The sequence below is a fragment of the Phallusia mammillata genome, chromosome 2 (assembly GCF_965637545.1).
Source record: "Phallusia mammillata chromosome 2, kaPhaMamm4.hap1.1, whole genome shotgun sequence".
Taxonomy (NCBI): Eukaryota; Metazoa; Chordata; class Ascidiacea; order Phlebobranchia; family Ascidiidae; genus Phallusia; species Phallusia mammillata.
Genome location: NC_137253.1, coordinates 22529562 through 22542278, shown reverse-complemented (window position 1 = coordinate 22542278; position 12717 = coordinate 22529562). Strand labels below are relative to the sequence as shown.

Sequence of the window (12717 nt, the reverse complement as noted above, 5' to 3'; positions counted from 1 at the left end):
CCTGTTTGGGTGGCGCACCGCCGCGGGTCATGTGCGTCAAGGCGCGGTTCCTTTAACCCAAAATATTAGACCGTCGCTTTGCAGGGTGACAACAAGGTATTCCCGATTTCCAAGGATAAAACCTAGATAATGGTATTAATAACGGTTTAAATCAATGTTGTGTAGATGTTTCCTGGTCAGGGATGTGTGAAAGTTGTTTCATTTTGGTTTGTCAACTTGCCAGTTCGACGTAGACAAATTTGAAACAAGCAAAATTACGTTATGTTTATGCCCCCTTTTTTACAGAATAGAATTAAAGATAATGAAACCTTTCAAAAACAAAAATTCTTTGATCGACAAAGCAAACTACTCTTTTATTGATTTCCGATTTTTATTTTAACACAGTTCTTAAATCATTGTTTCTTTGAAACGTTGTTTGTAAAACTACACCAAACGTTTTAAATGCCAGACTTCGGTGCACAGTACGTGGCATTCTCGCTTTGCCGTGTGAACAGCAACATATTGTGCTCAAGTGCGATTTGGGAATGCCAGTTTGCCACGAAAAAGTTTCTTCGTAAGGTGATCGTCGCTTTGTTGCGCAAGGACCCGAGATCTCGCGCAAAAACTTCAAGGCATAAGTTGGATTGAGTGTCAAGTGGCCCTAGCCTAATTCCCTGGGTGGTTTTATTGTTGTTTAGCAAGAATCCTCAATACTCGCCCGTTCTCAAGACTTCTAGCTTGTGGCATTATAGGGTTAGCGCATTAAGCAGTTCTCGGTTGCCACAATTGCGTGCGGTCGAACGAGAAGACCACAGAATGAGTCATAGTAAATTGCTTGAAAGGTTTCTACGGGCCAATGGTGATTTCTCATGGAATCGAAAAAAGACAATCAGCCACATTGTTGTTCCCACGATTATGCCAGAAATAGCAAAGAATGGATCCCGGATTTTTTTGTTTCATTTGGTAAAGTTTGGGTAATATGTTTGTTCACGTAATATCAGTTTACCGTTTTTGTTTTTTTTATTGCGATAACTACGACACGAAAGAAAGGCAGATACATGAAAGTACGAATGAACAAACAGATAAACGCTAAGTATTTAGCGGCATTCAGAGGCCAGACCACATAGCTAAGCACTCTGAACGTTTTTTACTTTTAGTAGCAATAATAAGTTCGGACTGTTTAATTATTTTCAATGCGTTAATAAATCTGTTCACAGGAGGTTTGTTTTCTGCCTATTTGCATTGTTACATTACAAACCGGGCACATAGAAAAGTACAATCTAACAATGGTGTAACAGAACTGCACGTATGGGTTCCAAATAAACATAACGCTGCATTTGGTTTAATATTTGGTAATAGTTTGCGAGAGATCCAAGAAGTAACATTTTCCCAATATAGGGCGACAACTTTGAAAGTGTAAAACAAATGAAAAATGGTTTCAGGGAAACTTTGGCAGAAAACGCACTTTTCTGAAGTTAGTCTGTAATTTTCCTATGTTCGCTTCTCGTCATGTTTATGTTCGTTATTGCATTTTGTGTTTTGCCTTATTGCTTGATGCATTTTTATTTTGTTTGCCGCTCCAACACCAACATTCCATCCATCCATTACCCTACGTCCCTTCCCCTTTTAATTACTAAATGAATAATAACGGGTCAAGTGACTCGATGGCCAATGTTTGGCTCTTACTGACCCGGTCGCGCAGTTACTACGTTCGTTTTATTTTGGTTATGCAATTGTTTAAATTTCAAGCGTGACAAATAAAATATTGAATTGAATTGAATAGTCTACTATGCCAAAATTTTATAGTTTATTATTTGTTATTACCGCTCTTAAGTTTAATTTGATTAGAAACGCCCTTAATTTTGTTTCTAAGGTACAGTTATACGTGTTTCTGTACAACTCCCTCCAGTTGAGTTTACCGTATTTACTCGATCGTAAGCCGCCCACGACTAGGCTATGCAGCCCTCCAATGGAAGAAATATGTTAAGGTGTCAAAAAATAATATAAGCCGCCCTCGATAGTAAGTCGCATTTTGTAATATACCAGGTACTATTGTTTAATAAAATTTGTTTATGTTGCTACATAGTACAACTATTATACCAGAGCATATGTTGAATACGGTACACAACTTTTGAAACCGTGTTGTCACGTGTCAGAGGTTCGCAACCAAAAATGCCGTTGCGCTTAAAACAAAACAATAAGGTTTACATAATTCAAAAGGTCATTTAATTTCAACGATTTTGTTTCAACGCTTGATTTTGTCAACAAATGAAGTTACACACTCTATCGACCTGGTAAATTTGAATGAACTTTGACACCAAGTCATTGTGTAACCTGCGCATGCGCAATCCGCTCTCAAAACGTACTGGATTCGTTTTTCATTTCCCGGTCAGTTTTCTCGGTTGACTTTCCAAGTTTGTACGTGTTGGACTTTTGGTTGTTGGTGTTGCTGTGTTGAAATTTGGACGACTTTTCTACAAACTGGTGGGTTTTTTAAACATTTATATTTGTGTACGGCTTACTGTAATATTAATTGACATTAATCAAGCAGCCAATCAACAAAACACTATTACTGTATAGGCGTTTTTGGTGCTGGTAACTCTCTCGTATTTGCTTTATTGCATTTTTTTTGTGTATGTGATAAAAAACCTACAATGAGCAGTGCAGAAAATTTTAAACTTTTGGATGAATTCAATCAATTTGAGCACACATGTTTTCGCAGCGATCCCATTATGAATGGTGTATTGGAACAACCAGTTAGCTTCCAAAGATTTTCAAGTGTAACTCCACCTTATGACGGTAGTGAAATGTCATCTTGCAACATGGACAATGACTTTGGTGACATTGATGGTTTATTTACTGAATTAAAAGATGTCAAACCAACATATGCTTCTGATGAGGGTGAAGAAGAAGAAGAAGAAGATGATGATTTACTTTCAGTCCATGACACTCACAGCCATTCAAGTACAGAAAGTGTACAACCTTCGAAAAAGCGAAAAATTCAAGACAATTTAACAAATGATTTTCTTTCAGTTCATGACACTCATAGCCATTCAAGTACAGAAAGTGTACAGCCACCGAAAAAGCGAAAAATCCAAGACAACTCTACAAACTTGGTTCAAAAAAAGCCCAAAACAACAAAATCTAAGGAAAAGGAACTTTCTCCAAATCATAATGCTTTGGTGGCTCGTAAAAATAGAGAAAAGAAAAAAATGTACATTCAGACCCTGGAGACAAAAGTACAGACCCAAAACATTGAAAATGAAGTACTTCAGTCACAAGTCCAAACACTGCAAAAGACTATAACTGAGCTTTCCAAGGAAGTTGAATATCTTAGAAGTGTGCTTTTAAACCAAAGTGATTTGGCAAATGTCTTGGAAGCAGTTGCATCTTCATCACATATTAAACTGAACCACAACATTTCTGGAACCCGGAAATCTATTGACCACAATTACTCAAAGTCCAATGATTGCATGTCCCACAATTCTACATCACCCTCCACTGCACAGAAACCAGAAAGTGGTGGGATTTGCCTACACGTTTCAAATGGCAGTGTGTCATTTGAAATGTGCTACAAATGCAACGAAAACCACAAGAGATCTGATGAGCCATAGAATATCTACAAGGAGATTTTTTGAGGAACTTCACTAAAGGACAGATGGTCGGTCTTGCTACCAATGCTACTGTATAGTAAACTAACACCAAACTCTTTCGTTATAAGTTTATATTTCATTATTATTATTGTGGCAAACATGTGGCAAGCATTGCATTTGTAGGCTTTTGGGTAGGGTTTCCTGTATTATGCTATATTTTATTTTGTTAGGTTCAAATCTTCTTCCGCCCATGGATGAGTCATCAGGCGAAATCTAATTTCTTCATTAAAATGTCGGTTTAAGTTGTACTTTATTGTGGTTACATTTAAATCTTACACTGATAGCACTTTGTGAAAAATGTAAAGCAATGTTTTGTCATTCCTACTTCCTAAAAAGGGGTCAAATTTTACACAAATCTTTTTGCAACAGGTTTCTGGATCTTTTGGTTGTCCTGTCACCATCTGAAAATATGTAAACAGTGAAGTATAAAACGTATCGACATGCAATAATTACTCATTAAAGAATTGAATTTTAATTGGTTGTGTAGTTGTATTTTCACAGGTGTTGCCGGACAGCATCAATTTGAAGAAAAAAAACAACATCCTAGGTACGGTATATGATAACTTAGTCATATGCCGCTTGTCTTAAAGATCATGGGTAAATAATCGCAAAATTTTCTTTTAGTCTTACCAATGCTTGCCACCACTGCCTTGGCAATTTATGGGATCTTTGGATGCTTTGTAAGTTGTGTGTCAAACAGCTGTGGAATGAAACTGTTTTTAAGCACCAATGTATATAACATAATGAGACGAAACAGGTTCAGCACCACAGCTTGTGCTTTACAAGTTCATATGTTGTCGCCTTTCTTTGATTGCTGTTTTTTCTGATTGTGTTCTTTTATTTGTGTAAATTCTGCCTTATTTTATAAAAGTGTTGCAAAAACTGTGCTGGTTAATGCTTTACAGGAACACAAAGAATATGAAAGCAGATTTATTCTGGCTGTTTAATGATGGTAAGGTCTCTCCATTCAAACAGAGTTTGTGTAAGAAACAGTTGGTCAAGTATTGTTGTTTGATAATGTTTTGTTCAGACCAGATTTCTGTCCTATGGATAAGCAAGTTAAATCCTTATTCTTTTGAAAGTGAAACACTTCAAATGGGTTTTACTCAGTGATGGGATTCAGCTGGAAAATATGACTTTTGTGATAGGACCGGCTGACAAAAAATTTGAATCCCACCACTGGTATTACTTTTTTCAGTTGAGGTACATATACAGTGTAGAAACGCCTGCCTCGATGACGACTTGTGAATGGCGGCTACAATGTAAACTATGATGTTCATTGCAAATTGTTTGGTGAGTCTGATCTTTGCATCTCAATAACAGCTGACTGATTAACAGCCACACATATGTCTCTTCTTTCTTTGTATTCTTGAATAACGTTAAAGGCGAACGTTCAAATCAGCTACACATCCACATGGGATAAAAATAGAAATCCCAAAATAGCTTTCCCGGTGGAAATAGCAGGAACAAATAGAATCCACAAATAGAACCCACAAATAGAACGGCGAAAACATCAAAGTCTCCGCTTATATAACAATGTGAAACCTTGACCGGTGTACGAATTCTTTTTCTCATATTACTTATATTATTTATTTTAAGGTAGCCATGTAATTTATAGTGCCATAGCGCCTTTTGGTGAACACCATATGCTTTTTCACAGGGTGGAAACGACGCGTTCTAATACGAATCACAACTGCGGAAACATTGCAAATACCGACGGAAATATGTGTCATAAGGGAATAAACACTATGTTTACTGTTAGATCTTTCTGGAACCCGAAAAATGGCTGAAAATAACTTATGACTACCATAGAAACGGAAATATAAACATTAGTCTATGCAGAAATGAGGGTAAACATTTCCATTTCGTGGTGTGAAACGTTATTGCGAAATAACATGCAATCGTTTTCATAAACATTGCACAATAGTGTTGTAACCGCTACAAAAGCTCCCCCCCAAAAAGGATGCACAATGTGTTTGAATGAAAAACACATTTTATCAATATTAATGGTCGTTAGCGACACGCGACAAGCGAAATTGGTCAATAGATGGCGGTGGGCGCTGTCACGTGGGGATTTATACGTTGGGAAAATATGCACAATTAAAGACGGAAAATGAACATAATAATTATATATCTTGTCAATAAGGGTTTGACTCTTCGGCTCTTAGAATAAATATCGTAAGGAAAACAATACACGTCGTCAAGACAAAGGTGAAAGCAGAGAATATAATGTATAAGTATAGACTGGCGAAACATAATTTGACAAAATTGCACACAAGAATGTTTTATCGATTTATAATGCGGTTTGATAGCTATGATATATATATATATAGCCTATATATATATATATATTTTTTTTTTTTTTAGTTTTATAAGTATATGCGATTCTTGTATAAATATATTACTTTACATTCATGTGAAAAAGGAACGGGCGGAATAATGTAATGCAAATTCATATGACAAAGTAATGTGTGCTATTGGATTCTCCACAGGTTTCGAATTTTGAGTTTTTAACGTTATTTACAAAACATTGATTATATATTTTTGTAGTGGAGACACAATAAGGGTTTCTGCACTTGAATGAGAAAGGCGAAAACAAAGAAATACTTATATATGCAAAAAGAAATTGTCATGCAGAAACAAGGTTAGTAATATTCACGGATTAGATATATATATTGGTTTCCCTAAGCAAAATTTGGTTGACTATTCTAGCAGAATGACAAACGTGAAACGTTAAAGTTAATGTGTTGTGGTATGATCTGCCAAACGGCTAGAGTAATATTACGTTCAGGCTTAGCTGAATGTGTGAAATGTTTAATATAGTTTAGTGTAACATATGCTGTTCGCTCAGCAACTAGTCTGGGAACAGTATTTCAGGCTTCTGGTTCTGTGTTAATCGCTTCCTGAAACTGTCCATTCGTGTCGTCATCGTTGTTTTGTTGTTGATGACGTAAATTCCAGCGGCGTTGTAATTCTGCAACTGCCTGGTTGATTTTTGGTCTTGCTATAGGTTGAATACGTTGAAAAAGATGCTTTAATGTTAACAGGGACAAGGCTATTCCCCAGAACAAAGCTTGGATAACGAGGAAGGAGAGGAATGCATTTGCAGCAGGACTGGTCACAGAAGATAAAAGGGTGATGAAAGCTGACTTGAGAAGATTTTGCGGCAGAACCTTGTCATCAATTCCCCCTTCTGTGGAAAGGTTAGTTTGTGAATCGAAGAAGATATTCATTCGTTCGTTGTTTAGTTGAGTGCTTGAGAGGACGGCTAGAACGTCCGATAACGCGCGATTTTCACTAGGTATATATTTAAGAAGCTGGGCCGCTTCAACGAAATCATAAGATTGAAAAGATTCATTTATCATCTTGATAATAGGAGAAAGTAGCTGGATATTGGTTTCGACTCTTGCAAGAGTATAATTGACGAATAAGTAATAAGTATTATGAACTTTGAAAGTGAACATTCGGTTGGGCCGAAATGTTTCCTTGTAAACTAGGTCTGGGAAAACATTACTCTGGTCATAAAGTTGGTAGGTCTTTTCGTCGTTGTTCACCTGGCCAGTATGAACTTTTACGAAAAGAGGCCTTGTAGCAAAGTAATTGCTATTCTTTATTCGCAGACTTCGCAACAAACGCATTTTTGATGTGGTACAAGCGGTTTCTAAGAGTATGTCGCCGTGCGTTATCGCTGCAGTGGGCTTCCCTTTCAGGTAGGATAATATCTGGCTTGGGGAAATGTGCGCGCTGGACCCCGCCAGTAACGCCGTTATTTGAGTAGATTGGCATTGAAAGTATAAGATGTCTGACAGCTGTCTTCTTCATGTTTAGGCTGAGTCGTAAATGTAGGACTCAAAAATATCGTTTGTAGACTTGTAAATAGTTGGAGCATGTTGCTCGAAATGTCTTTTTGTAGACTTGTAAGTAGTTGGAGCTCTTAGCTCATAATTTGTAGACTTGTAAATAGTTGGAGCATGTTGCTCGAAATGTCTTTTTGTAGACTTGAAAATAGTTGGAGCTTGTTGCTCGAAGTGGTATGCACCATGCAGACAAAATATGGTGTAGAACGACGTCGTGTTTCGGCTAGGATGCTTGTTTTCTTGGGTTTGGGCAATTGTCCCCAGCGTGACTGAGCTCACTTGTTTTTGACAGGTTGGTTGTTTACATGTGAAATTTGTGTGTGGAAAATGTGTAATCTTATTAAACAGCTCAAACCAGGGAGTCAATACATATCATGGAGCGTTAGTAGTAAAACAAGAACGTTTCCGGCTTGACAAAACCGTTGACATGAAACGTGAAACATAAATTATTTGATGGTGAGACACATCGAAGCACATACACGTTTACAGTTTGACACTAGCAAAAAATTATCAATTTTTACTGAATTATAAGTTATATACACGCACGCAGCTTAACATGCAACATACATCGATGAATAAACATAACTAATTTATTTTGAAAAGTGTTATTAAGCGAATAAAATATATATTTTACAACACAGAAAATTGTCAAATGCAGATTTCACACGCACTTACTTAACAGAGGAAAAGATGTTGGTCGGCGCGATCGCGTGAATGCCATTTCCGTGATCTTGGTAGTCGAGTTGTTCCTCCTCTTTTGTTTCTGATTCCATTGGGATGTCGGTGGAGTTGCACATAACTAAAATGTCTGGTTGTGCTTGAAAAGTCCTATCTGCAAGTAACCCTTGTCCAAATGACGTCTTGTTCGAACTGTTCGAGGCATCACTTTGAACGTGCTGTCCGAACCTTGCTCGTAAGGTACCAATTTGAAGTGACATCTGCCTGCGCTGGAAGCGAGCTCGGAAGGTGTGTAGTAACTCGTGGGCACCACTTTGTAGCGATGCCTGCCTCAATGGCGGCCTGTGAAGGACCGCTACGGTGTGAACTATGATGTTCATTGCAAATTGTTTGGTGAGTCTGATCTTTGCATCTCAATAACAGCTGACTGATTAACAGCCACACATATGTCTCTTCTTTCTTTGTATTCTTGAATAACGTTAAAGGCGAACGTTCAAATCAGCTACACATCCACATGGGATAAAAATAGAAGCCAAAAAATAGAAATCCCAAAATAGCTTTCCCGGTGGAAATAGCAGGAACAAATAGAATCCACAAATAGAACCCACAAATAGAACCCACAAATAGAACCCACAAATAGAACGGCGAAAACATCAAAGTCTCCGCTTATATAACAATGTGAAACCTTGGCCGGTGTACGAATTCTTTTTCTCATATTACTTATATTATTTATTTTAAGGTAGCCATGTAATTTATAGTGCCATAGCGCCTTTTGGTGAACACCATATGCTTTTTCACAGGGTGGAAACGACGCGTTCTAATACGAATCACAACTGCGGAAACATTGCAAATACCGACGGAAATATGTGTCATAAGGGAATAAACACTATGTTTACTGTTAGATCTTTCTGGAACCCGAAAAATGGCTGAAAATAACTTATGACTACCATAGAAACGGAAATATAAACATTAGTCTATGCAGAAATGAGGGTAAACATTTCCATTTCGTGGTGTGAAACGTTATTGCGAAATAACATGCAATCGTTTTCATAAACATTGCACAATAGTGTTGTAACCGCTACAACAGCAAGCGTAACGCAGTAAAAGAGAGTTATACTTTGTGGAAATGAGGTTGGTAATTGCTAAGTAACTCAACACACACTTTCAACAAATTGTGAATTGGCGGTGAAAACTAGCCTTTTCTCAAAAGTTTGACTGAAGTTCGTCAAGTTTTGACACATAAATACAGTACATGCCAATTTATCTCCGAAAAAAGGTAGCCATCACTCGAGTTTTTTGCGAAGGATTTTTATCCCCGCAACTCGAGCTGGTCACTTGACCATAGAATATATTATTGGGTGAGCTTGGGCGCCGGCGCGTTGGGGCAAAAGGGAACATTTGAGATAACAAATATTGTACTTTATCAGCTACCAAAAAACGTTAGTTACATTGCTATGGCGATTTTAACCACTTCACAACGTAGTCCAATGGTCCTGGCTTTACTGACACTGCAATGGACGTAATGTGTGGGCTAGTCTGCTGTACGAGGCATTTTCTGGCCCTCCCACGATCACTGATCACATCTAGAGGGGCTTTTATTTATATCAAACATGGAAAACCAAAATGCTGTTATCGACCATAAAAACCATTTCCAGTTTGAACTTCGTATGTCACCAAAAGCCTTGCTGGGACTGTCAGGTATACGAAGGCAGTCCGTCAACAATCTTGTCGTTTTAGTCAGCGAAATTCAATTAGCCTATATCTATGTTCTTGTTTCCTTTTTCGATATCCGATGACGTAAAATATTTTCTGGTGTTGAATGATAGGTTTAAAATGATGTGTGACATTTCGGATTTACTTCAAAGAAGAAAATTTTTTTACCGTCTGTAAGGTGGCGCAACAGAGGCATGTTAATATGAGACGTTTAAACGTTCACAAAGCTAGCAGAAACTAGCGAATAATCTCTGGTGTCTGACCCATAAACATGCATAAAAAAGCCGATCGAGATGGGTATTAGGAAACGTCTTGTTTATAGCCCGGAGACAACTGCCCACAAAGTTTTTTCTCCTGAAATACCCATTCTCCCATGTTTCGACCACGCTTTGTTTTTATTCAAAGAACTATTATGCTCTGTAGGTTTTCATTAGCCTTAGCCTATTTAGAAAATACAAATTTTGCAATTAGTTCCTATTTTAACAACTTCAGGTTATGCCTTTACACAAGCATGTCAGAAAATAGGTACACGAACAGTGGTGTGACAAGCTTTAATATCATTTGTATTATGTTTTACTAAACTTATCAAAACTTTAAGAGACCATTTGAAATCATTGGTGCCCTGGGAATGTGACCTGCCACTGAAGAGCTGTTTACGTTTGTAGCGAAAAGCAACTACGATATAAAGTCATCCATGAGTGCTATTTTAGGCCGGTGAAAGGGGCTTAGAAACACACTCGGAGTTGTACAAACTCTCGGCGTCGACAATGAGGTATTGCCTTCACTGTCTGGAAGAGCCGTGCTTTAATTTCGCTGAGGATTGTGTCGATTGCCGCAACAGTAGACGCGGGCTCGCGTGGTCAAGCTAAGCATACAAACCCTAGGCCGGTTGACGGTAGATCAAAGCGAAGTCGAGGCCTGAGCACTATCGCCTTGCTTAATGGCTATTGTGCTCCCGCGGTATGTTAGTTTAGTTGGGCGGCGCAGATTTCGGAAATTGCGTGCGCAAAGTCAATGTGAAGGCGCCGTTTCGGTGGAGGATTATCGAATTACATCGGCGATCTAAGAAGGCAAATGCGGTTGGCTATTGAGAACGTTCGCACGGATAAGTTGTTGATACGGACCTTAATCGGATCAACGAGATATTTGCTCGATAGCAAGCCATTATCATGAGATTTTTGTAAATGTCGCGAGCCTTGGACGTGTTTATGCGCTACTGGACAAAGAAGTGGTGGGGGTACAACATGTCGCCCGACACAACAGAAATGGTGCTGTGTAAACATCCATATCAGTCCCGCATCGCACCTGCGAATCAATAACCTTTTAGGCAATAAATCTCGGCGCATTGTTGAAGCTAAATGTAGAACTCGGATGTCGTGCGAAGCAGAGAGATGTTGAAGAACGATTTTGTTCTCAGTGGCATCAAGCAAGTTAAAACGTAAAATGTAATTTAGTCAGAAAAGACAGTTTAGTTTATCATTTTTAGGTTTTCAATCAATTGTGATTGTTGTATGCTGACGTAGCCTAATTGCGTCATTGTTCAAAACAATTTGTTTTATGCGATGTGTTTTAACTTCGATGAAGGCGTTGAAGTTTTCAGATTGTAGTAAAAGCATGAAATGTCTTGAACTTAATTTTTGATTTTCACCCAATTTCAACGCAAAGGATTGGCATTGTGGTCATGACAATTTATTGAACAACAGCTTTTGAAAACACAATGAGGTCAGTGCTTTTAAGTGCCATCAACGTTGCCGTGTATTTGTTGTAGCCTATATTTTATGGTAATTTTTAGTGTGGAGTTTTAAGTTTTGTGAACTTTTTGCAGAATTGGGAATGGACATAAGCGCGCAATCAGCGCCGATTTGTTTCTAAGCGATCACACAGTGGCAGAAGATGATCCACGGATTATGAACGCTTTCGACGCCATGACTCGAGTCCGAAAGCGCACGGGCTACGACGCGTTGCTTATACGAGACAAATCTTGGGCAACCAAAACCACTAAAGACATCAATATCGGGTTAGCAAAGGTCGACCAGGTCGATGTCGACCGAAAGCTCTTTGAGTTGGGTCACAAGAGAAACATTGACGCTGAGCGGGCTGCCCTGAAACGTCGTATGCACCACACACGCTCACTTCCTTCACTTGCAGCCAATCGACCACGATCCAAGAGCGTCAGCTTTCCTCCGGTTTACCACGAACAAGCGCGACTCCGGCAGTGTGTAAGCAATTTGAATTCGTACATTGGCTCACTTGAGGCACAAGGCGGGTTTTTCGGTCCCGAAACGATAAATGGAAATGACCAGGTGTCTGACGATAGTAAAACAGACGCTTCTTTACCGCTAACTAACACAGATGAGTTTGTGACATTTACGGCGATCACAAATGCCCCACAACCCAACGGGTTTCGTTCGAATCGCCGACACAGCATTCAAGTATCTGGGCCAACTTTGTGTGTTCCTCCCATCAAATCGTTTGTTCGCCGCCACTCGGAGAACGACTTTAATGATAGCGAAAGTGACAAGGAGTCGCTTCTGCTCCCGCCCCTGGTGGATATCAATCAAAACTCAGTTAAAGTTAACAGTAGACTTACTCGGGCCTCCTTTTCAGCCCCGCAACACCTAAATTGCATTGAAAACATCGAACAATAAAATAATAACGCACGCCTTTTCTCCGTTGGGTCTGATTATGGCCAGATTGCTATATTTGTTTCCTATTTTTTTTCACAAATTCAGTCTTTAACTACGAACTAAAATGGTTCTCGCTGACTGTGGTATTTTCCTAATGTGTACCTGCATGTGCTAAGAGCAATAAATACAGTAACATGGCATGTGCGTGCA

The 12717-nt window shown here is 38.7% G+C and overlaps 2 protein-coding genes and 1 long non-coding RNA gene across 6 annotated transcripts; all 3 read left to right on the top strand.

The window, feature by feature from the left end:
• The first annotated feature begins 2326 nt into the window (after positions 1-2326).
• On the top strand, positions 2327-4144 carry LOC145212408 (uncharacterized). 3 transcript variants are annotated; one of them, XR_013856689.1, is made up of 3 exons: positions 2327-2463; positions 2702-3864; positions 4002-4144. XR_013856689.1 is itself a non-coding variant. In XM_080080519.1 (3 exons), exon 2 carries the CDS (start codon positions 2712-2714, stop codon positions 3591-3593), a length of 882 nt encoding a protein of 293 aa, XP_079936645.1. In that variant the 5' UTR covers positions 2331-2463; positions 2702-2711; the 3' UTR covers positions 3594-3640; positions 3803-4144. The 3 variants fall into 3 exon arrangements, 2 of the variants coding, with proteins under 2 accessions (XP_079936645.1, XP_079936644.1); XM_080080519.1 differs by having other exon boundaries at positions 2331-2463; positions 2702-3640; positions 3803-4144; XM_080080518.1 differs by having other exon boundaries at positions 2331-2463; positions 2702-4144.
• Positions 4145-5415: 1271 nt separating this feature from the next.
• LOC145212407 (uncharacterized) lies at positions 5416-12705 on the top strand. 2 transcript variants are annotated; one of them, XM_080080516.1, is made up of 5 exons: positions 5416-5482; positions 6183-6276; positions 6680-6835; positions 7253-7342; positions 11706-12705. In XM_080080516.1, exons 3-5 carry the CDS (start codon positions 6771-6773, stop codon positions 12526-12528), a joined length of 978 nt encoding a protein of 325 aa, XP_079936642.1. In that variant the 5' UTR covers positions 5416-5482; positions 6183-6276; positions 6680-6770; the 3' UTR covers positions 12529-12705. The 2 variants fall into 2 exon arrangements, with proteins under 2 accessions (XP_079936642.1, XP_079936643.1); XM_080080517.1 differs by lacking the exons at positions 5416-5482; positions 6183-6276; positions 6680-6835; positions 7253-7342 and adding an exon at positions 9052-11602.
• Positions 7696-9068, top strand: LOC145212409 (uncharacterized). Its single transcript, XR_013856690.1, has 3 exons — positions 7696-7781; positions 8172-8560; positions 8968-9068. It is a non-coding gene; the product is annotated as an uncharacterized LOC145212409 (long non-coding RNA).
• Positions 12706-12717: the final 12 nt, after the last annotated feature.